This window comes from Pavona decussata, unplaced genomic scaffold (genome assembly GCF_977016875.1).
Source record: "Pavona decussata unplaced genomic scaffold, jaPavDecu1.1 SCAFFOLD_214, whole genome shotgun sequence".
Classification (NCBI taxonomy): Eukaryota; Metazoa; Cnidaria; class Anthozoa; order Scleractinia; family Agariciidae; genus Pavona; species Pavona decussata.
In genome coordinates this window covers 1,107,501-1,132,697 of record NW_028145619.1, presented here as the reverse complement: position 1 = coordinate 1,132,697, position 25,197 = coordinate 1,107,501, and the positions used below count along the sequence as shown (strand labels likewise).

The window sequence follows — 25,197 nt, the reverse complement described above, 5'->3', positions numbered from 1 at the left end:
TACCAAAAAGTGTGATGCAGGTGCAAAGGTATTGTTTTGGTTACTAAATCTACAGTTTTGTGATGTTCTTGTTGCATCTTAAACTCCCAATTCGGTCTGGTTTTTGATTGACGAGGGTGGGGGGGGGGGGGGGGGAGGGGAGGTGGAGGAAAGTAGTTTTGTTTAACCAATTTGCTAGCCCCCAAAGTGGTTCAGCCTTGCCACGGGCCTCTTGATTGCAGATATATTATTATGCTGCATATCTATTACGATTTTCCGGCATTTTATTATTATATTGTTATCATTATAACTGGCTTTCCTGTTATAAATCACACGGTACAAAATCCACCATGCTGAAGAGTAAGCTCCGCCTTGGGACATCCTAAAGAAAGAAAATTCAAGTGTGACTGGATGAAGCCGCTTTGTTTCGGATGTCCTAGTGCGCAACTTGGTCTCAAGCAAGGTGGATTTTGTACCATATGACTGAGGCCTACTTAGGAGTCTATTGACAGGCTATTTCACGATTATTTGAACTCGTTTAACTTTTACGCAAACGGTGAACTACCCAGGAACCAATTTGGTAAGGAGTGGCGTTCAAGTTAAGAAAGAAAATGAAAAATTCACCGTCATACGTTCACGTTCTCCACAAAACCTTGAATTTAGTCATTTTACGTTGCTGTTTGAAGAGGGCGGCAAAAAATGTACCAAACTTTAAAGCGCACAAGCGGAGCGATTCTTTTTCTCGTTAAACCTATTGTTTTGCGGCGCTGTCGTTGCCGTCGTCGTTCCCGTTCCCCAGTCTCCCCTGAGTGCAACAAAAGCAACCAAAACTCCGGAATTACATGACAATGACCCAGTTTTTAATAAAGTTTATTAGCTGTAATTTATTATCATTTCGCGGAATAACAATAATAACAATTTTCAGTTTCCATCATTATTAAATGTCACAAATTACAATATTTGCAAAGTGAAATTTCGTCATTATAGAACACCCGCATTCCCATGTCCGGTAAAAAAAATTAAAATCAACAGACAGATTGATTGGATGAAACGATTACTTTCTACAGCAACAGAAATTTATTCACCATAGAAGTCCAAATTCAATAGTAAATATACAGGACTGTGCTTATAACAACAACAACAATAACAACAACAACAACAAAAAGATCTAACAAAAAAAGTAAAGATCAAATATTTTAAAAGATCATATCGTTATTTTAGCTAAATAAAGTCCCGGGGGGGGGGGGGGTACTTTACCTGTGTATGGGTACAGGGATGCCGCTGGGGGTTTGAAACCCTGACCCCGTTTAGGACAAAAATAACCCGCTAAAATACCTACCCTGTGTAGGACAACGCCCTCTATTTTAAGACCCTATTTAAGACAAAGGACAACATCAAGCTCTTGTTTTACGGAAGTATTTATTGGCAAAAGTAGCTACATGTAAAGGCCCACTGTCACTTACCGGACGTGATGTTCCACGCAATGAAATGCGATCACCAATCACAAGCAGATAAAATAATACATCACCTAGAAGTGATGGCGAAAAAATCCCAAAATTTCGCATTAACAGCGGGAAACTTAATTAACTTGAAGCATTGTCATGTTCACTAAAATAAATACAGACAAACATCTCTGATTTCGGATTGCCAAATACTCAACGACTGTTTTGCAATCATACCCTGTCTAGGACGGGTACAGGACAGACTGACTTGAAATTATATACCCTGTTCAGGAAAGAGGGGCCAAAAACCATACCCTATCCAGCAGCTATCCCCGTATACCCCATATAGGGAAGTACCCCAACCCAGTAATTACGAACACCCTCGGGAGCGCGTGTCCTTAATAGTAAGAGTTCATAAAAGTGGGATTTTATTTCAGGCAAATGTCTGGCCGAATTTATTTTTTGCCGGGGGATTTAGTTGCTGTCCGTAAATCGAGGTATCGTAATCGGCGAAGTGTCCGCAAGGCGCCGAGAGCTGACTGCATTTCGTTTCGTTGCATTGGTCTATTCAAAATTCGTACTTTTCTCAGCGCTAATGTCACGGTGGAAAGTACCGATCAATCTTTGTTATCTTTGAATATTAAATTTATTGACTTTTGAGAAACGGGCCCCTGGGTAGTAAGTAGCTATTGCAAGTAAAATAACAATTTGTCTTAAATTCCCTTCATCCGCCAATCCACTGCAAAAATTTACTTTCCTGGCCGTAGAACTGGCGACCACTGACTCACTCCTCAGATCCAATTCACTAAAATCGCAAGTCCAGTCCACCCACGCTTGAAACTGAGTAACCGCGTCTGTAGCTTCACTTTTTGTCTGTGGTCGATTTGTGATCGAGTGGCAAAGAAGGAAAATTTCCTCGATTTGGAGGTAAGACAAGCTATTTTCATTGTTTCTGAAACGTAAATTATTTATTTAGGTGTTAGGATTGGGTGAAACTGGCCAAGTGAAATTTCAACCGAAAGATGATCGATAGAAAGATTAGCCGTCATGTCCGTCGATAAGCGCCATTTTGAAAGTAGGGCATTTGAGAACATTCCGCGAGCTTTTTTTGTTCTCGTATAATTTTGGCAAAATCTGACTTGTAAAATATTCGCTTCCTGTATGCTGAAAGCGACATTGTCACAGGGCTTACGCTGAGCTTAGGTCAAACTGCACAAATTATTTCAAAGAACCGTTCCTCGAACACCGATGAACATCACAACTTCACGCTGATTGAAGTGTGTTATTTAGAAATGGGTGACTCCGTTAGATTTTGTTGCCTAAAGGCTCTCTTCATTCCTTTGGGCATTCACTTCGGCAGCTGCCGAGAGTGTGGCAAATAAGTTCAATCTTGAGATGAGAACTTATGCAGGAAGCTCCTGACGGGAATGCAAAAGACTGAAACAATATTTAAATTAAGCGGTCTTGCGCCGCGAAGTTGTGAGCGTATCCCTTTGTTCTTGCACAGGGGGCCCACACAAACTATGTGACCGTTTGTATTTTGCATTTATAGAGGCAATGTATGGGAATATCGAAAATCCTCGTATTATCGTACTAGATTGCGATAGATATTCTCATTTAACATCAAAATAAACGTAGTTTTACCTTAAATGTTGTGTGTTGTCATTCCTGAGGTTGAAGACGGCGATTTTAGCCATTTGAAGGGTTCGGCGTTGAACGTTCACTCGAGCGTAATAGAAGAGTGAGAAGGGAGGAAAACTTGTTTTGAAAGGGTTCCAGCGCCGGAGCGATTTTTCCCCCAAAAAACGCATCGCTTCGATTTCAAACTTCACAGCATAAAGGTCAAAAGATTTTCGATTCTTCTCGTACCTTCCAATCGAAAATCCATCCAAACAGCCCGGAGCTAGTCCTCGAAGAAAATCAAAATCCCACAGTATTTGAGCGAGTGGAATGCGTAGCAAAATTCATACGTGCCAGCCAACCGTTCCGGTGATTGCCCCTTTCTAATTGGACGATGTTAGACAATGGCACGTATGAATTTTGCTACGCATTCCACTCGCTCGAATACTGTGGGATTTTGATTTTCTTCGAGGACTAGCTCCGGGCCGTTTGGATGAATTTTCGATTGGAAGGTACGAGAAGAATCGAAAATCTTTTGACCTTTATGCTGTGAAGTTTGAAATCGGAGCGATGCGTTTTTTTGGGGAAAAATCGCTCCGGCGCTGGAACCCTTTCAAAACAAGTTTTCCTCCCTTCTCACTCTTCTATTACGCTCAAGTGAACGTTCAACGCCGAACCCTTCAAATGGCTAAAATCGCCGTCTTCAACCTCAGGAACGACAACACACAACATTTAAGGTAAAACTAGGTTTATTTTGATGTTAAATGAGAATATCTATCGCAATCTAGTACGATAATACGAGGATTTTCGATATTCCCATACATTGCCTCTATAAATTCAAAATACAAACGGTCACATAGTTTGTGTGGGCCCGCTGTGGTTCTTGGTGTGTGGAGGAACTCCAAAGAATCACTGCGGAGTCTTTTGAGAGCTTTGAAAACGAAATCCTACATTTAGTATTCACCGAATGAAACTTTTTTTCTCGAACAAGTCAAAACTTTAATTTGTATTCCCTAAAAAAGGCATTTCTATTTTTAGGAGCTGTGAAAAGAGGCTGTAGTAAAACCGGAATTTGTTGTAAAGCGGCGGTTCAAATTAAAGATGCTTTGCTCAACTGAATAGGTTTGAGAGCAATTCTGCAAAGTTGCCTTGTTTGCGTGATGGTGAAATAGAATAAAAATAAATTTTAGTAAAAAACATGATCTGTGATTTTGAACACAGCCTTCTGTGACTTGAGCCTACGGCTAAAGCTTGTGTTTATACTTCTGAAGGCATGAGAAACTTAGAGCCTTGGTTGGAAATTTGAGACAAGATATACCTTTTGTTTATAGCGATTGGTTAACTTTTTGGGTTAAAAGGGAGAATGTGTAATGGATGCTGTCACTGGATGAGATTCCATTCAGTGAACAGGGTTTCTTTATTGTCTATTTCTTAATTTGCGTTACAAGTGATTGTTTTTAAAAATCTCGATCTTGAAGCATTGCATGGCGAGTCGATGTTATGATGATGATTAAGTTCTCTAGCTTCCTCTGGGTACTTCTGCAGGCAAGCTTGCAGTTTTTCCAAGTCAATAGCAGGAAACAAAAGAGGTTCAAAATAAGATATAGAAGGAAATCTACAACAATAGAAAACTATCTCACCCACTTCAATTTAACTTCAAGTTAAATTCAACTTCACTTTAAATTCAACTAATTTAAAGGAAATCACACAACACGATAATACATTAAATCATGTTGGACAATAAAATATTAAGAGCTTTCTTATACCAGAACTGAAGTTCAACACCGAGTCAAGCTTAATTCACGAGTCAAGTTTAAGTCAAGCTCGAATATATCTTTAGTTTCTCCTCCAGTTTTTAAGTGTTTTCATGTTCATAACAGATGTCACTAAAGAATGGTCCAAACTGTCTTGAATGATTCATCATCAGTATTGTTGCTGTTGCCCAGTTTGTCGCTTTTTAATAGAAATCCTTACCTGAGGAGTTTACTTGTAGCATGTCAGTCAAGCTCAATCCTGAGTCAATTTGAGTCATGAGTCAAGTTCAAGTCAAGCTTAACTTATTATACTTTGCTAAATTTTATAGTTTTTCCAGTGTTGGAAAAAGTTGAACACACAATGTTCCATTGAACACTTAGATGATGTGGTGGTGATTATAAATGTCCCTGTCAGATACTTAAAGTAATCCTCTTAAAATAATAGTTGTCGTAAGACAGTTCACCTTTCCTGCCAAAGAGCTAGGATCCACTGGTTACTTCATAATAATTACTTGCAATATTTATTTTCAAGTGTGAGCGAGAGTCTATTTAATAAGTTCTTTTCATGTCTAGTGAGAACAGAAATTGTATACATAAAGAAAACCAGTGTCTTTATCAGGGATTGACTGCACTCCAAACGTTTTTCTTCCTTTTTATTTGTTTTTACAGATTAAAAAGGTAAATTGTGTTCTACGTTATTCATGGCACAGAGACAAGCAGGCAATTTAAGGATACAAAAAGGAATCTGTCAAAGAGAGAAGACTTTTGAATGCAAACAGTGTGGTAAGTGGTTTAGCCAAGTACGAAATTTAAGGAGACATGAAAGAGTCCATACTGGAGAGAAGCCTCATCAATGCAAACAGTGTGGCAAGTGGTTTAGCCAAGCAGGAGATTTAAGGACACATGAGAGAATCCATACTGGAGAGAAGCCTTATGAATGCAAACAGTGTGGCAAGTGTTTTAGTCTAGCAGGAAACCTAAAGAAACACAAAAGAGTCCATACTGGAGAAAAGCCTCATGGATGCAAACAGTGTGGTAAGTGTTTTAGTCAAGCAGGAAACCTAATGAAACACGAAAGAGTCCATACTGGAGAGAAGCCTTATGAATGCAAACAGTGCGGCAAGTGTTTTAGTGAAGCAGGAAACCTAAGGAGACATGAAAAAGTCCATACTGGGGAGAAACCTTATGAATGCAAACAGTGTGGCAGGTGTTTAAGTGAAGCAGTACATTTAAGCGCCCACGAAAGAGTCCATACTGGACAAAACCGTTATAAATGCAAACACTGTAGCAAATGTTTTAGCCAAAAAGGACATCTAAGGGAACATAAAAGAGTCCATACTGGTGATAAACGTTATGGATGCAAACAGTGTGGCAAGTGTTTTAGTCAAGCAGGAGATTTAAGGACACATGACGGAGTCCATACCGGAGAGAAATCTCCCAGATGCAACCGGTACAGCAAGAGTGTTAGCCAATTGACAAGTCTAAGGAGGGGTAAAAATGCCCGCAAGATTGCTGCAAATTGTAGTAGAGATAACGCACTGACACAAACCCCTATTTTGCAAAACCCTCAGTCAGACCATTGTCAAACACACATCTGTTGGATTTGTCAAGAGGAGCTTAGCAGCGAGGCGCTTCTTCTTGAACACTATGAAAATCACATGACAAGTGTTTAGCTGAAACAACTTTTCTACCAAAATGTTTTTCAAACCTGTCTTTTTCGTGGTTGAATGTAAGTTTGCAAAAATTTGCTGGTTAAGGATTCCACTTATGTCCAGGATCGATTTTGTTAGCAAAAATTTGCTAGCAAACTATTTTCGCTATTTTAGCAAAAAAGATTTAAAGAAAACTGCTATTAGAAAAGTATAGACGAAATAGCAAAACTCGAAAAAGTAGCAAGACTTTTTCCTGCTATGTGAAAAGATTGAGTAACAAATGTGGCGAAATACCGAGAATGACAAATTCATCTAGATTCTACACTTAGCAAGGGAAAAGGTCAAGTAGGGCTTCAAGAAGTCCGCGACTTTCGCAAAAATCGCAAAAGTAACAAGACTTTGTCTTGCTATGTAAAAAGAGAGAGTAACAAATATGGCGAAAATAGCAACAATGACAAATTTAAGAAAGTTCTACACTTAGCAAGGGAAAAGGTCAAGTAAGACTTCGAGAAGTCCGCAAAAGTAGCAAGACTTTTTCTTACTATGTGAAAGGAGAGAGTTACAAATAAGGCGAAAATAGCAACAATGGCAATTTGAACAAAATTCTACATGTAGCAAGGGAAAAGCTCAAGTAGGGCTTCGTTATTCTTGCGATTTTTGCGATATTTGTCACGGGCGATTTTAGCTAGCAAAAAAAATCCTTGTTACTTTTGCGATTTTTGCCATATTTCGGGGCCCTTCTTGGCTTCTTCTTTTTCTAAGTCTTGTATCTTGTTGCATTTGTTATCCTTGCGATTTTTGCGATATTTGTCACGGGTGTTTTTAGCTAGCAAGAAAAATCCTTGTTACTTTTGCGATTTTTGCCATATTTCGGGGCCCTTCTTGGCTTCTTCTTTTTCTAAGTCTTGTATCTTGTTACATTTGTTATTCTTGCGATTTTTGCGATATTTGTCACGGGTGTTTTTAGCTAGCAAGAAAAATCCTTGTTACTTTTGCGATATTTGGGGACATTTCGGGGCCTTTCTTGGCTTCTTATTTTTCTAAGTCTTGAATCTTGTTACATTTGTTGTTCCTGCGATTTTTTTGCGATATCTGTAATGGGTGTTTTCAGCTAGCAAGAAAAATCCCCTTTAGTTTTGCAATTTTTGCGATATTTGGGGACATTTCGGTGCCCTTGTTGGCTTCTTATTTTTCTAAGTCTTGAATCTTGTTACATTTGTTGTTCCTGCGATTTTTTTGCGATATCTGTAATGGGTGTTTTCAGCTAGCAAGAAAAATCCCCTTTAGTTTTCCAATTTTTGCGATATTTGGGGACATTTCGGGGCACTTCTTGGCTTCTTATTTTTCTAAGTCTTGAATCTTGTTACATGTGTTATTCCTACGATTTTTTGCGATGTCTGTAATGGGTTTTTTAGCTAGCAAGAAAGATCCTTGTTACTTTTGCAATTTTTGCAGACATTTCGGTGCCCTTGTTGGCTTCTTCTTTTTCTTAGTCTTGAATTTTGTTACATTTGTTGTTCCTGCGATTTATTGCGATATCTGTAATGGGTGTTTTAAGCTAGCAAGAAAAATCTTTGTTACTTTTCCGATTTTTGCCATATTTGCGGACATTTCGGGGCCCTTCTTGGCTTCTTATTTTTCTAAGTCTTGAATCTTGTTACATTTGTTATTCTTGCGATATTTGTAATGGGTGGTTTTAGCTAGCAAGAAAATCCTTGTAACTTTACGATATTTGCAGACTTTTTGTTGCCCTCCTTGGCTTCTTCTCTTTCTAAGCCTTGAATTTCGCTACATTTTTTATTCTTGCGACTTTTGCGCTATTTTTAAATGACGCATCCGTTGCGCGTTGTTACTGGTCAGTTGCGCACTTATTGATGGCTTCATTGAATGCTCAGGATACAACATGACGTAACTAATCCATGATCAATGACATCAATGATTAATTAACTGATTAGTCATTGATTATTGGCGATGATCAATGGGTAATCGATGAACAAAAATTTTGTGGCCTATCGATCAGTTACTCATCGCTGTCACTGATTTGTCGTCGGTTACCTATTGATTACCCATCGATTACTCATTGATTACACAAGCACTATCATGCTGCACAGCTATTACGATTTTCCGGCATTTTGTTTTTATTATAACTGTCTTTCCTGTTATTGATCACACGGTACAAAATCCACCATGTTGGAGAGCAAGCAAAGCTTCGGGACATCCTAAACAAAGAAAATGCCAGTGTGATTGGATGAAGCTACTTTTTTTCGGATGTCCCAGTGTGCAACCTGCTCTCCAGCAAGGTGCTTTGTTGGCCTATTGGTGTATTCCCTCTCTGACGGTTTCTCTGTCACCCCAGACTGTGGCCCACTTGGGAGCAACAAAAGCAACCAAAACTTCTGGAATTACATGACAATGACCCAGTTTTTCAGTTATAAAATTATTAGCTGCATATTTTTTATTTCGCGGAATAACAATAACAACAATGGGCCTTTTGCACTAACTGGCCACACTGTAACAATCCGCCATACTGGATGGCAAAAAACTAGGACATCGAAAACAGAGGACTGCCTTTTGGCGCCAGATTTGATTCCAACGTGGCGAGCTAGAATGTACACTGACAATTTTTCACTGTTTTTCAGTTTCCTTTCCTTGCGCTTGTGCTTATGCTTGCGTCGTCTCAGTTTGCACGTTCGACTCAACGACGCAAGCAGAAGCACAAGCTCAAGAAAACGGAAATCGTTCCATTCTCTTGTGCTTGTGCTTCTGTCGTTGAGTCGGACGTGCAAACGGGGCGACACAAGGCGCTTATGCTTTCGTCGCACCAGTTTACACATAGGTTTTCTTGTGCTTATGTTTGCGTCGTACGTGTAAACCAGGCTTTAGCACAAAAGGCCTATTTTCAGATTGCATCAATACTAAATTTCACAAATGACAATGCTTGAAGACCTTGAAAAGTGAAATTTCGTCATATGTAGCATACACGTGAAAAAGATACGAAGAGTAGAAACTATTTAAACCATCAGTATTCCTATATTCGGTAAAAAATTAAAATGAACAGATTGGTTGAACGAAACAATTGCTATCTATTCATCTACAGTAACATATAAAATTAGTTGAAAGAAGAATCTCATCATTCTTTTAGCTAAATATAGTCAACTCCCTCTAATGAGGACACCCTCGGGACCGCGAGTAAGTGACCTTAATAAACAAAAGTCTTTAAATTGTGGGTCTTTATTTCAGGCAAACGTCTGTAATTTATTTTTTGCGGGCATTTAGTTGCTGTCCGTAATCGTCGAAGTGTCCGCAAGGCGCCTAGAGTTGACTGTATTTCGTTTCGTTGATCCATTCAAAATTCTTTATTACTTTTCTCAGCGCTTATGTTCTGGGTAGTAAGTAGCTGTTGCAAGTACGACAATAATTTCTTTCTTAACTTCCCTTCAACCGCCGATCCACTGTAAAATTTACTTTCCCGACCGTAGAACTGGCGACCACTGACTCACTCCTCAGATCCAATTCACTGAAATCACAAGTCCAGTCCACTACACTTGAGCTGAGTAACCGCGTCTAAAGCTTCACTTTTTGTTTGTGATCGATGCTACCTTGTGATCGAGTGGCAAAGAAGTAAAATTTCCTCTATTTGAAGGTAAGACAAACTATTTTCAGTGTTTCCCAAACGTAAATTATTTCTTTAGGTGTTAGGATCGATCGATAGAAACGAGCAAAGTGCAATTTCAACTGACAGATGATCGAAGAAGGTTTAGCTGTCTTGCCCGCCGATGGGCGCCATTTTGAAAGTAGGGCATTAATTGGAACATTCTACGAGCTGTTTTTGTTGTCGTTTAATTTTGTCAAAGTCTGACTTCTAACATATTTGCTTCCTATAAGCTGAAAGCGACATTGCCACAGGGCTTACGATGAGTTTTGGTCAAACTGCACAAATTATTTCGAAGAACCGTTCCTCGAACACTGATGAACATCACAACTTCATGCTGATTGAAGTGTGTCATTCAGACATGGGTAACTCCGTTAGATTTTGTTGCCTGAAGGCTCTTTTTTGGGCATTCACTTAGGCAGCTGCCGAGACTGGCAAATAAGTTCAGTTTTTAGTGAGAACTTATGCAGGAAGACCCTGAAGCGAGAACAAAAGACTGAAACAATAGCCAAATTAAGCGGTCTTGAGCCGCGAAGTTGTGAGCATATCCTTTCGTTCTTTGTATGTGAAGGAACTCCAAAGAATCACTGTGGAGTCTTTTGCAATCTTTTAAAAAAGAGATCGTACATGTAGTATTCACTGAATTAAACTTTTTTTCTCGAACAAGTCAAATTTTAGTTTCTCAAAAATATATAATTATATTTTAGTTAAAAACCTGATCTGTGATTTTGAACACAGCCTTCTATGACTTGAGCCTATGGCTAAAGCTTGTGTTTATACTTCCAAAGGCGTGAGAAACTTAGAGCCTTGGTTGGAAATTTGAGACGAGATTTTGTATACAGCGATTGTTTAACTTTTTGACTTAAAAGGGAGAATGTGTGATGGATTGCTATCACTGGATGAGACTCCATTTAGTGAACAGGGTTTGCTTATTGTCTATTTCTTAGTTTGCGTTACAAGTGAGTGTTTTTTAAAATCTCGATCCTGAAGCAGTGTATGGTGAGTCGATGTTATGATGATGATTAATTTTTTTAGCTTCCTCTGGGTACTTCCACAGGCAAGCTTACAGTTTTTTTTTTTTTTTTTTGAGTCAATAACAGGAAACAAAAGAGGTTCAAAATGAGATGATCCAGAAGCAAATCTACGACAAAAGAAAACTATCTCACCCACTTTTAAGGGTTTGTGATCTTTGGTAACCTGCTCCATCCTTGTCAAATTTTCTCACATAAGTAATAAGGGAGAACAATAGCTTGAATATATGAATACCTAATAACCCCAAACTTTGGGGTACACACTTAATAAATTGCTGTCACGTTGTAATGAGGTTGAATTATAGGACATAGAAACAGCTGAAATATCAGGTGATAGTTTCTTGATTGAGGAACAAACTGGTAACATTTTTATCGATTTTTCCAATAGAACGTGGAAGAACTGAAGAAAATTCACCAACATTTGCAAGTTGTCACTTGTTGTAAGTAATGATGATGTGATTTGTTCACTCTTATTTTATCTCTTAGTACACAGGGGTTATTGGTCTATTTTGTGGACTGTATTTCACTGTATGGCCCACTTAATTTAAACTAGCTCTGCTAAATTGGATGCCCCTGGATAAATATTGAATTAAATAAATAAATAATTTGAAAGTTTGCTTTCTCATGCACTGGATTAACCTCAGAGATATAATAAATATCTTATTAACCTAGTTTTCTTGGTCCATGCTTTAAGTTTAGTTATGAATCCTTGTTGTTCCCATTGATTTTTCGGGAAAAAACTTGGTCTGTAACTTACAGTAGAGACCTCAAACTTTGTTGGTAAGAGGTATACATGTATATACACCTGTACGCTGTAAATCTAATTATTTATATTTATCGCGTTCCTGGGGGATCATCCCATTGCGCTGAGACGATGTTATTTTGCGATACTGTTGTCTCAAAATGACAGTTTCTGATTGGCTCAAAAACTGTCATGTAAGCATGACAGCACAGCACTTAAATGGGTTCGGTGCGCACAGATCAAAATTTTTCTTCTGTGAATGAACATGCGACGTTGGATGGTGGTGTTTATTTCTTTTCATTTGAGTTTACAAAGCTCCTGACACTGTTCAAGGACCACTTATAATATTTTTTTTGGGGTGAACGTGTACCATGATACAGCAGATACAACTTCTTTCTTGAAGGTAAGCGAAAATTCGATGAAGAGATATTTACTTAAAAGACTTTCTCGAGTATGAAAGTGGCCACGGTAAATAACAATGAGCTTAAATTCCAATAAATTATGGCATTTTCAACGCAAAAGGATCTGTTTCTTTTCTGATGTCTCTTATCTCTAGAAAAATTTGCTCCAAGAGCTCTGCTGCGTTCTCTTTAATGGCTGAGGTCTGTCAACTTGATCTTGTTGTCATAGCGACGAACGGCAGACTCGGTAATTTTTACAGTATTCTTTGCCGCTTGGTCTCTTTCAAATTTCTTAATCTCCACGGCATGTAAGCTAGGATAACAGTGCTCTGTTTTCGTTTTTGGGTACTAGTATGGTTCCTCTTTTTATTCTTACTTCTGGTTGTGAGGTTTATTCATCACTGTTTTCATGTTGTTGTTTATATCTCGGCGGTAACAAATTTTCAATAAAATTTGCTGGTAAAATGTTCAAACCTACTAGCTCGTCTATTTCGTCAATGGTAGGTGCTTTATGGACTGTAAATTTTTGCATTTTCTTTGTTTTGACGTAAAAATTAAAGCCAAAAGTTCAAATGACCCGCCCGAGAAAAAGTTTCTCGCACGGATATTACCATGGCTGAAGTTTAACTGAAATAAGAATTTCTCTTTCAATCAGTGCATGATTTGTACTTTATCCATTTACTGTCTCCAACAAAATGTCAGTATCGCGATAAAAAATACCACTTTATATTGACGGCGTTGGGAGAAAATATATTCCGTATTGGGCGGAGTCACGAAGCTAGCCATCAATATAAAGTCGTATTGCCGTCTCAAAATCGAATTTAGTTTATATATGTAGTATTTACTTGATTTGCCAGGTAGTTAAACATTAGCTTAATATATATTTTTCTATTTTCTTTCCTGCCCTGACCACTTTTGAATATTTTTAATAATCTTCCTACTGCTAGGATTATTGAATATGTATATATGTACCGGTATGTATGTATATATGTATAATTCCACCTTGGACATCACAGCTAATACTATTTTCTGCATTTCAACAGAGCAATATTTGGATTTTTAATAAAAGCTGGATCATTATTAAATTAATAATGAAAATTTTAATTATAATTGAGTTAATGCATGGCATTTCTCCATTAAAAAAGTCATAAAAATTAAAAATTATAATGCTTGACTCATTCTAGTGAGATAACCACACTAACAAAAGCTGAAGTAATGTGTGTTATCCAGCATGGCACATGCAGTGCTTTTGATTTTGTGGTACTTATACTACACCTGAACTTTGGCGGATTTAGCGTAGCGATATTTTATATTTTTCTTTTTTGTCATCAAGGAATAGTGGAGTCATTTTAGCTTTAGCAATATTGGAACGCCACATTTTGAATTTCTTATTTTTAAACCAGCATAAATTTTGGTCATAATTGTGCAACATTTGATCAGCTGAGTTGAGGCAAGTTTTCTTTGATTTTTTCTCTCAGAATTGTTTTGAAGGATTTGAGATCTTTGAACATTTCAGGTTCCTCATAATATTTTCTTCTTACGTCTGGTCCTTTTAAGAGTGTTTTAAAACCCTAGTTGGCTTAAGAGAAAGACCTTTTATTTTAAATGTGAATTAGGGAGAAACGAAGAAATTCCACACATTGATGTAAGATTTGAATTCACGACCCTCCGTGATCTAGTTGGATGCTCTAACCACTGAGCTACTGGAAACTCTATGGTGAGCAAGGATCAAATGTGGGTATCGACTGAAACTGCATCGCGCGGCTTTATTTTTTTTCGTGCTACCATTTATTTTGGAGGGAATGGCCTGAGGTCTTGAGTACGCAAGGCTGAGGGCATTGATTTCCCAATTGGACCAATCTAGGTCGATGAAAAGCATTTTTTTCTTACCTTATTGATTTTTCAACTTTGTGCTGTCTTAAAGGGGAAGTATCACGAAAATTTGATGTCATTTCAAAACCCAGAAATCTTTGTCTGACAACAGAAACAAAAACTAATTGTCTAGTTTTCTTATAAATTATCACCCCAGTGCAATAAAACTGTCAATTAGTGCCCCTGGCCAGAGACAGAGTAGGTCGGAATGGATTGAAACTTGAAAAAGGTTAGGCTAATGTTTTTCAAGTTTTCAAATTTTTGTTTTCAAAATGCACTAGAACAGATCACGAGTTGTTCTTTTTAAGAATTGAGTTGATTTATTTCCTCTCGTCACGCTAGAATTATTTGGCAGCTGGTTGAAGGTCTTATTTCATCATTTTAAACCAAAGATTCCATAAACCCCATGATACTTCCCCTTTAACATATTGTTTTTCACAAATGACTTTGTTATTTGTGAATTTGCGTCGATGTTTTAGTCTGTAATATATGAAGAATACCAGTACTTCATTTTTCTACCATTGCCCCCAATTTTCCTAAATAATCTGATACTTAGTCTTGAGACTAACTTTAGTTAGTTAGTTAGTTAGTTAGTTCTCTCCGCGCCATGAGGCGCATAAGGCTGCAACTTTCTTTTTCCAACCAGTCCTGTCTTTTGCTGCAGTCCTGGCTTCAGCCCAGCTGGTCCACCTTTCTTGTCTGCACTCTCTTTCCACTGTCCTCCTCCACGTGATTTTAGGTCGCCCCACTTTCCTCTTTCCCTCGGGTTGCCACCCCATTGCTACCATACAATCATCGTTCCTGTCCTTTCTAAGCACATGGCCAATCCAGTTCCATCTTCTCCTTCGTATTTCATATGCTCACTTTCTTCTCCAGCATAAATCATTGTATCCTGCTCCTGTCCATCGTATCTCACTTAGTCCCAACAGATCAAGTCTGTACCTTTCCATCTCTCGTGCTATTTGCGCTGCTTTTCCAACTGTGTACATTGTTCGTACGTTCCAGCATCCCACACGCATTCTTGATTTTGGCGTTGCCAATGACCTTGTCGGTCTGTGGGCTTCCCGTAGGCTTTCACCCATTGACGTCATGGTGTGTCCGGTTGTGCCTCCGTCCACGGCCACAGCTTCGCCATTGCTAATTAGTACTTGAGAAATTGCAGTTTCGGTAATCTTCTGTTTTTTTTCCGGGGGCAAGTGATTGGCCTACCGCCCAACCCCCATGACCTGGAGGGCCGGTGGTTTTCTGTCAGGGTTTTCCTTCCCTTAGGGGTATTATGGCTCCCCAGTTGGTGCTGCTTTAGTCTGGACCCTCACCGCGCAGACCAATCCGGCATGGTTAGACCTGCCAGGAGCACAAGGCTCCCGCCGGCATAGCCCTGGGGGTCGTAAGGTCACACAAGCTTCCCCGCCACGACAAGGCACACCACCAGGGGGAAGTGAGACTAACTTTAGCAAACATGTTACAAAGTTCTAAAATGGCAGTTTTGCCTAGGAGGTTTTGCACTTTCAAAGCACTGGGCTACTGAATGGCAAACAAAGTGAACATTATTTCAGAGTAATAAGCAAATTGACAGAAGAAACAATAAAACAAAGGGTTGCAGATTTCATAGAATTTGCCAGCTTGCAACATTACAATGTAGTTGAAAATAAGGCTAAAAGAAACAAGCCATTCCCTTTTGTAAGTTTTCCTTTTATGAAAGCGCTGCTTCTCGTTAGTGATTAACCATGGGTGAATTCATGTTGAACTTGTAAGTATCATGCCTAATGTACAGTATATAACATAAAACTTGGTTTTAAAAGAGTTTGAATTACCGTAAATGATCTAATAGATGCCACCTCTGAACTAAATATCTCTTCTCTACCAAACTCCCCATTTCCCAGCCCCGCTGTTAAGTTTGTAAGAAACTCCCCCTGTCTAATTGGTGGTTTTCGCCTCACACATCGCCACGCAAGTAGAAATATAAAATCCTCAACCATTCAATAGATAAAGTCAAGAAATTGATATGTTGTAGAAGAGTCATACATAAACAACGTGTGGAAATCACAGGGCTGTGCGATATCTCATAATCGAGTTATTTGAGAAAATGTACCACGGAAAATTACAGAGTTTAGTATGGGACGTCATGTTGGTGTCTCGTCTGAGGGACACCAAAATGGCGCCCACAAACCAGCAAAAACCCCTGGAGTTCACTTTGGCTATTTCAAAGCCTTTCTTCTCTCTGCTGAAATTTTACACATTGATATAGATGTTTCTATTACATGTTAGCTGATCAGACTTTAAAAAAAACACGAGGCAAATCGATGTTTTCATGTTTGGGACATGTTTAGACTAGCAATTCTTCTGTCATGCACTGTGCAAAAATCTAAAATTCAAACTGCTCAATTTTCAAACAAAGAATGCTATCCTGCTGAAAACAACCCAAGCCAATGGAAATTTATATTTTCTTTTATCTGATGAAGATAAAACCCAAAATTGTGTTTAGTTATGAAGTTCAGTTTTTTATGACGTCATATGAGAACCAAAATGGCAATTACTCCAAATACTAGGAAATAGAGAAATAGAGCAAAATCAACTACTTTGTACAGTTTCTTACTTGATTATGGAATGGGTGTTGACAGCCTGGTCACGCCTCTCTGCAGATGTGATTGCTAAATCGTTCAAGTCCTGTTCGTTGAATCTCACAGTTGATGGCTCTGAAGAGTCAGAAATTCATTGCTTCAAGAAAGGTCAACCGTGTGAAGCAGGAGCAGAGCAGTTAGATGCACAACTTTCTGTGCTGAATGAGCCAAACCACACAAACCCTTTCCAAGTCATTACTGACTCATACATTAATGAGGCTAATGATGACAAGACAACGTAAGTAAGTAAGTAATTTAATATTCATATTGCACAATATACATGTAAATATGATCAAATGCACATTACACAAAAGTAAATTCGCGGCATTAATAAGTTATCCAAAATAACTAAAAATATTATATAAAAACAATGGATCTATACAAATATAATATATACATAATCCTAAAAAATCCTAATGAAAAGTTAAAAAAAAACGAGACTTAAGTAAACCTTTAAACCTGTGAAAATTGGGCTTATTATGTATTTGTGATGGTAACCCATTCCACAGTTTAGGTGCCGCAGCTAAAAAAGCACTGTCACCCAATGTATTTTTAGTTAAAGTTCTTGGCGTTTGAAGCATGATTCCCATTGCACACGATCTTAAATATTATTGTTACTCTTTTTCTCCCTTTTGTTAATGAGTTCTTGTAGATATACCGGAGCTTTCCATGGATCGCTTTAAAAGTAATCATAATAATCTTAAAACACTGAACAAGGATTCTAACATTGACATTAAGATTTAAAGGAACGATAGGGATCTCTAGATGGCCGAGGGGTACCAATGGGTGGACAGGATTGGATAGTCTGCTATTTTTAAACTATCTTGATATTTTTGCCAATTAAAGCATATTAGTTTTATTGAGCTTGTTACAGTTATGGGAATAAATGCCTCCTATCTATTAACCCCCCTCCTTCCTCTTGGACCCCTAAAATTAAATAGATGCCTTGGGTGTCTATACGATCATTCACAGTATTTGTAACATAGATTTGACTTCAAATTCGAAACAAGCAAAGGTTAAACTGGAGAAATTTATCTTGTTTACGAGGACTATTTAATAGGATGAGATTGCAAAACCTGAAAGTATTTCTAGTATTAATGAAATGGTAACGAGTGTGAGAGATTATTTTCTTTCTAGCATTATAATTAAATGTCTCAGCATCTTCCCTTCAAACCACTTTCCAGTATCACAGCAAATCTTACCAGCCTCTCAGTACAATATGGATCAGTGTCTATCATGGTGACTTTATTCATAGCTATAGCCCAATTTATTTTGTATAAAAATGAAGTGATGTTTGGTCCCAAACAGTGTCCTTATCAGGGTTTGACTATATTTCCAAAACTTTTTATTATTTTTATTATTTCTTTTCAGAGATTAAGAAGGGTAAACTGTATGTGGAAAGGTTATTTATGGATAAGAGACAAGCAGACAATCAAGGGACACTTAAAAGCGTTCATATTGGAGGGAAACATGAATGCAAACAGTGTGGCAAGTGTTTTAGTCGAGCAGGGCACCTAAGGAGACATAAAAGAGTCCATACTGCAGAGAAGCCTTATGAATGCAAACAGTGTGGCAAGTGTTTTAGTCAAGCAGGGAACCTAACGACACATGAAAAAGTCCATACTGGAGAGAAGCCTTATAAATGCAAACAGTGTGGCAAGTGTTTTAGTGTAGCAGGGACCCTAAGAATGCATGAAAGAGTCCATACTGGAGAGAAGCCTTATGAATGCAATCAGTGTGGCAAGTGTTTTAATGAAGCAGGGAACCTAAGAAGGCATAAAAGAGTCCATACTGGAGAGAAGCCTTATGAATGCAAACAGTGTGGCAAGTGTTTTAGTGCAGCAGGGACCCTAAGAATACACAAAAGAGTCCATACTGGAGAGAAACCTTATGAATGCAAACAGTGTGGCAAGTATTTTAGTCGAGGAGGATTCTTAAAGGCACATGAAAGAGTCCATACTGGAGAGAAACCTTATGAATGTAAACAGTGTGGCAAGTCTTTTAGTCAAGCAGGAAACTTGATGACACATAAAAAAGTCCATGCTGGAGAGAAGCCTTATAAATGCACACAGTGTGGCAAGTGTTTTAGTCAAGCAGGATCCTTAAGGAGACATGAAAGACTCCACACTGAAGAGAAAGCTTCCAGATGTAAGCGGTACAGCAGGAGTTCTGGCCAATTGAGAAATCTAAGGCGGTGTAAAAATGCCTGCAAGGATGCTGGAAATTGTAGTAGAGATAACGAACTGACACAAACCCCTATTTTGCAAAACCCTCAGGCAGACCATTGTCAAACACACATCTGTTGGATTTGTCAAGATGAGGTTAGCAGCGAGGCGCTTCTTCTTGAACACTATGAAAATCACATGACAAGTCTTTAGCTGAAATCACTACTCTACGAACGTTTTTGTCAGACCTGTCTTTTTCGTGGCTGGGTGTGAGTTGAAAAATGCATCATTTACTAGTTTAGGATTCGCTTCATTTGAATAGTGATCGAATAAGTGAGGAAATCATGAAGATTCCACTTACAAAATTTTAGTGGAACCTCGCTTTAGAGAGACCCGCTTGATATGGACACTTGTTATCATGAGCTGAAGATCCAAACATTTTTTCTGAAATTAACCCACTCATACAGGCATCTTGTTTATACAAACACTATTTAACAGTTCTGAAGGTATCCATAATAACAGGGTTTCACTGTACAGTTTATCACGAACAACAACTACAATGTCAATGGCTAAAAGAGGAGTGGAATACAATGGCACCCTGTATTTGTGCTATCGCAAGTGATACTTAAAGATTTCCTTTGCCCACATTTTTAGACACGTGAAAACTAAAAAACTGAAAACTTTCGTGAACTTATAAGTAACTCAAATTCATGAAAATTACCCGTAAAAATGAGGTGTCCACATTCACTGGGTGTTTTGGGGGTATGTCTAAAGTTAGTGAATGGATAAGAAATTGGTGGCCTGCTTTTCATGGATTAAGGTGATTAAGTCTTCCATGGAACCGTCGAACTCTGCATATAGTTTATGCTGTGAACAGTTTCTGTCTTTTTAAGTTTGGGAGGTAGATGGGAAATTATAAAACATGAATCAAGAATTTTTCACCAAGCGATTACTCCTGGAGGAAAAAGAGCCAAGACTGGACACTTCCCAGAATATTTTTCCGTTTAATGATATGAAAAGATTTTTAAAGTATGTTTCCTTTTCGTTTTCTGTATGTAGCAAGTTTGTTGTTTAAAATAAGCGTTTTTGTTTGTTAATATTTAATAGTAAACAAAACCTAACCATTGAATTAGTGCTTTATAATGGTTAATTGTTCAGTTTCTATTAATTTTAATGGTTTATTTGAAATCGTTCTGAGAAAAGACGCCCAATTTAACATCCTTTCTTGTTACTGTAATTGTTCACATTGTTAAATGGGTTTTGCTGTTATTTTTATTGACAAAGTAATTATTATTAAATATGGTGATTATCAACATCTCCAATAGAACAAAGCATATTTTTTCTTGGTGGGTAACAAAAGTACACGAACGCATGGATTGGATTGTAACGAGTAAAACCCAACTGAAGAGGGAGATCTGGAATGGCGCGAGCCAACAAATTTTGCACAAGGCTCGAAATTAGTTATAATCTGAAAGATTTCCACCCTCCATGTTCCTCGCTGCTTCATTGATTTCATTTACTTTCATTTATTTCCGTTGTGTGTCTCGTCACGTAACGCTCATCTAGTCGAGACACAGAATGGCTGCGGTGGAGACTAGTATGTTCCGACAGTGGTTGTACGTTGAGAGTTGTCGGTTGCGGCTTCATTCAATACTTAGGATACAACCAGGCGTGACTAATCGATGATCAATGAGTAATCGGTGGGTAATCAATGCGTAATCAACTGATTAGGATTGATTTTTCATCGATCGCTTATTGATTACCATTGATTACTCATTGATCAGGCGCGTAGAAGGGGAAGGGGCAGGAGGGGCTTGAGCTCCCAGAAGGGGAAGGGGAAGGAGGGGCTTGAGCTCCCACTTCCCCCCCCCCCCCCCCAGAATTTTTGGAAGTTAAAAAAACAATGTGCCAAAAAATATATAATTAAAACAAATTAATGTCCGTCAATCAATCTTGAATTCTGACGCTGCAAGTGCCTTTTTACAACCATTTTAAAATAACTTCAGTACTACCTATCAGTTTTCTGACAGTTTGCTTTTCTTTACAGCAGCTTACAAAGGCATTCTACCATGCGAATCAGAAATAAGAACCAAAATCGATCGAAATCAACCAATCTCAAGCCATAAACTTAGCGGTGGAAATAAACTGCTTGATTTATAAGACGCTTGCTCATTGATGTCATTAGTGGTAGTGGTTCAATTCTACATAACCAACCAGAATTGTACTGTAAATCATTATATTTGTATTGATTGACATTTTAATATCCGTAATTAGAATTAGTATTTTGTAATTAGTATTGTAAAGCGCTATTGGCTATTGATCTGTGTTTGTAAATGGCGCTTCACTACTATTATTATTATTATTATTATTATTATTATTATTATTATTATTATTATTATTATTATTAGTTGAAAACAATTTAGTGTTCGCGCGTTGTTGAAAGCCCACAAATATGTCCTCTTAGGAGCCACAGAAAGAAATTTTCCTGCAGTCGGTTTCTCACTGCCCGATTGCCAACTTAAAAATAGAAAGGAAAATTCGCCGTCGTTTCTTTACTTCCCCCTTCAATAAGAAAATTAAACGTGGTTCTCAGCGTGAAAGAGACGACAAAGAAATGTATCAAAAAGTGTGATGCAGGTGCAGAGTTTTTGTTTTGCTTACTAAATATACGGTTTTTACACGTTCTTGTTGCATCTTGAACTTCCTATTCGGTTTGTTTTTTTGAGTGATAAGGAGGAGGGAGGATAGTAGTTAAGCCTCGCTACAGGCCTGTTGGTTGCAGATGTATTATTTTGCTGCACATCAATTACGATTTTCCAGCATTTTTATTATTTTGTTATTACTATAACTCGTTTTCCTGTTATAAATCACACGGTACAAAATTCACCATGTTGGAGAGCGAGCTACGCTTTGGGACATCCTAAGCAAAGAAAATTCAGTGTAACTTTATGCAGCCACCTTCTTTCAGATCACGGTCCCAGTGTGCAACTTGCTCTCAAACAAGGTAGGTTTTTGTACCATGTGACCGTTAGCTGGAAAGGGCCCATTGGTCTGTTCCCTGTCCAAGGGTTTCTCGTTCACCCTCAGACCGAGCCTAACTAAGGAGTCTATTGACAGGAAATTTAAATACCAAATATTCTGCGTAAAAGAAAAGCATCCAAGAGGCTGGAATTACATGGCAATAATCCAGTTTTTATTAAAATTTATTGCCTGCAATTTTATTATTATCATATTTTTTAGTTCGCGGAACAACTACAACAACAATTTTCAGTTTGCATCAATACTAAACGTCACAAATTACAATAATTGAAAAATGAAATTTCTGCGTGCAACAAAAGCAACCAAAAACTCTGGAATTACATGAGAATGATCCAGTTTTTCATTAATAAAATTTATTAGCTGTAATTTGTTATTATCATATTTTTTTATTTCGCGGAACAACAATGGGCCTTTTACACAGACTGGTCATATGGTAAAAAATGCGCCATACTGGATGGCCAAAAAGTGGGACATCGACAACAAAGGAAAGTCAAGATTGACAGGTTGCAATTCCTTTGTGTTCGAATCTACTGCATTCTTTTGCCATCGAGTATGGTGGATTTCGTAGATTGTGACCAGTTAGCATCAGTTTGCATCAATACTAAATTTCATAAAGTACAATACTTGAAAAGCAAGATTTGGTCATTATAGAACACCCGTAAAAAAGATGCGAAGAGTACAAACTAATTAAACCACCAGCATTCCCATTTCCGGTAAAAAAATTAAATCAAGACAACAGATTGATGGAATCAGTAAAACAATTACTCTCTACAGCAACAGATAAATTAGTTGAAAAAAAAATCATATCGTTATTTTAGCTAAATGCAGTCAACTCCCTTTATTTCGGACACCCTCGGGACCTCGAGTTAGCGTCCTTAATAACAAGAGTCCTTATAATATGGGTATTTATTTGAGGCCAACGTCAGTAAATTTTTTTTTGCCGGGGATTTAGTTGCTGTCCGTAATCGACAAAGTGTCCGCTAGGCGGTGAAAGTTGACTGTATTTCGTTTCGTTGATCCATTCAAAATTCTTTAATGCTTTTCTCAGCACTAATGTTCTGTCTCGTATAAAAGCTATTGCAAGTACGGCAATAATTTCTTTCTTAAATTCCCTTCAACCGCCAATCCACTGTAAAATTTACTTTCCCGGCCGTAGAACTGGCGACCACTGACTCACTCCTCAGATCCTATTCACTGAAATCACAAGTCCAGTCCACCCGCACTTGAGCTGAGTAGCCGCGTCTGTAGCTTCAGTCCGGCAACGAAGTAAAATTTCCTCTATTTGAAGGTAAGACAAACTATTTTCAGTGTTTCCCAAAGTAAATTATTTCTTAAGGTGTTAGGATCGATCGATAGAAACGAGCAAAGTGCAATTTCAACCGACAGATGATCGATAGAAGGTTTGGCCGTCTTGCCCGCCGATGGGCGCCATTTTGAAAGTAGGGCATTGGAACAATCTGCGGGCTGTTTTTGTTGTCGTTTAATTTTGGCAAAGTCTGACTTCTAAAATATTTGCTTCCTATAAGCTGAAAGCGACATTGCCACAGGGCTTACGGTGAGTTTTGGTCAAACTGCACAATTGTTTTCAAAAAACCATTCCTCGAATTCTGATGAACATTACAACTTCACGCTGATTGAAGTGTGTCATTCAGAAATGGGTGGCTCCGTTGGATTTTGTTGCCTGAAAGCTCTCTTTTGGGCATTCACTTAGGCAGCTGCCGAGACTGTGGCAAATAAGTTCAGCTTTTAGGTGAGAACATATGCAGGAAGACCCTGAAGCGAGTGCAAAAGACTGAAACAATTGCCAAATTAAGCGGTCTTGAGCCGCGAAGTTGTGAGCATATCCTTTTTTTTTTGGTATGTGAAGGAACTCCAAAGAATCGCTGTGGAGTCTTTTGCAAGCTTTTAAAACAGAGATCGTACATGTAGTATTCACTGAATGAAACTTCTTTTCTCGAACAAGTCAAATTTTAGTTTCTTAAAAATATATAATTATATTTTAGTTAAAAACCTGATCTGTGATTTTGAACACAGCCTTCCATGACTTGAGCCTACGGCTAAAGGTTGTGTCTATACTTTCAAAGGCGTGAGAACCTTAGAACCTTGGTTGGAAATTTGAGACGAGATACCTTTTGTATACAGCGATTGTTTAACTTTTTGACTTAATAGGGAGAACGTGTAATGGATTGCTATCACTGGATGAGATTCCATTCAGTGAACAGGGTTTGTTTATTGTCTATTTCTTAGTTAGCGTTACAAGTGATTGTTTTTAAAAATGTTAATCCTGAAGCAGGGCATGGCGAGTCGATGTTACGATGATGATTAATTTCTCTAGCTTCCTCTGGGTACTTCCACTGCAAGCTTCCATTTTTTCCGAGTCAATAGCAAGAAAAAAAAGAGGTTCCAATTTAGCTCCAGTTGGAAATCTACAACAAAATATCTCTCACCCACTTTAAAGGGTTTGTGATCTTTGGTAACATGCTGCATTCTTGGCAATTTTTTGACATAAATAATAAGGGAGAACAATAGCTTGAATATATTTGTTATAAGTAATATGACGACGTGATTTATTCACTCTTATTACATCTCTAAGTAAGTACACGCTGGGTGATTAGTCAATTTTGTGGGCCGTATTTCACTGCATGAGCCACTAAATTTGAAAGTTTCCTGTCTCGCACACCCCATTATCCGCAGAGATATAATAAATATCTTACTAACCTTGTTTTTTCGGTCTGTGCTGTAAGTTACAGATCCTTATTTTTTCCTGTTGATTTGTTAGGGAAAACCTCAGTCAGTAATTTACAGTACAGACCTCAAACTTGGTTGGTAAGAGGTATACAGGTATGTAAATCTGTTTATTTACATGTATTTACTTGATTTGCCAGCTAGTTAAACATAAGCTTATGTATTTTTCTATTTTCTTTCCTCCCCTGACCACTTTTGAATATTCTTAATAGTCTTCCTACTGCTGGGCTTATTGAATATGTATGTATGTATGTATAATTCCACCTTGAACATCACAGCTAATAATATTTTCAACATTTCAACAAAGCGATATTTGGATTTTTAATGAAAGCTGGATCATTATTAAATTAAGTGGGTTAATGCATGGCTTTTTTCCATTAAAACAGTGATAAAACTTAAAAATTATAATTGCTCAACTCATTTTAGTGAGATACCCACACTAACAAAAGCTCAAGTATTGTGAGTTATCCTGCATGGCACAT

The 25,197-nt window shown here is 38.0% G+C and overlaps 2 protein-coding genes and 1 long non-coding RNA gene across 3 annotated transcripts in view; 2 read left to right on the top strand and 1 right to left on the bottom strand.

Moving 5' to 3' along the window:
* Positions 1-25,197, bottom strand: part of LOC146460115 (uncharacterized) — a 457,503-nt gene that overhangs the window by 135,245 nt on the left and 297,061 nt on the right. The window lies entirely within an intron of this gene.
* LOC146460135 (uncharacterized) overlaps positions 1-25,197 on the top strand; it is a 47,013-nt gene that overhangs the window by 10,106 nt on the left and 11,710 nt on the right. The window contains exons 4-5 of the mRNA XM_085088450.1: positions 5,615-5,980; positions 18,237-18,740. Of these exons, the coding sequence (XP_084944576.1) occupies positions 5,615-5,980; positions 18,237-18,740 (870 nt within the window). The remainder of the gene's footprint in view (positions 1-5,614; positions 5,981-18,236; positions 18,741-25,197) is intronic.
* LOC146460138 (uncharacterized) lies at positions 10,036-17,002 on the top strand. Its single transcript, XR_014857702.1, has 3 exons — positions 10,036-10,090; positions 11,519-11,570; positions 16,788-17,002. It is a non-coding gene; the product is annotated as an uncharacterized LOC146460138 (long non-coding RNA).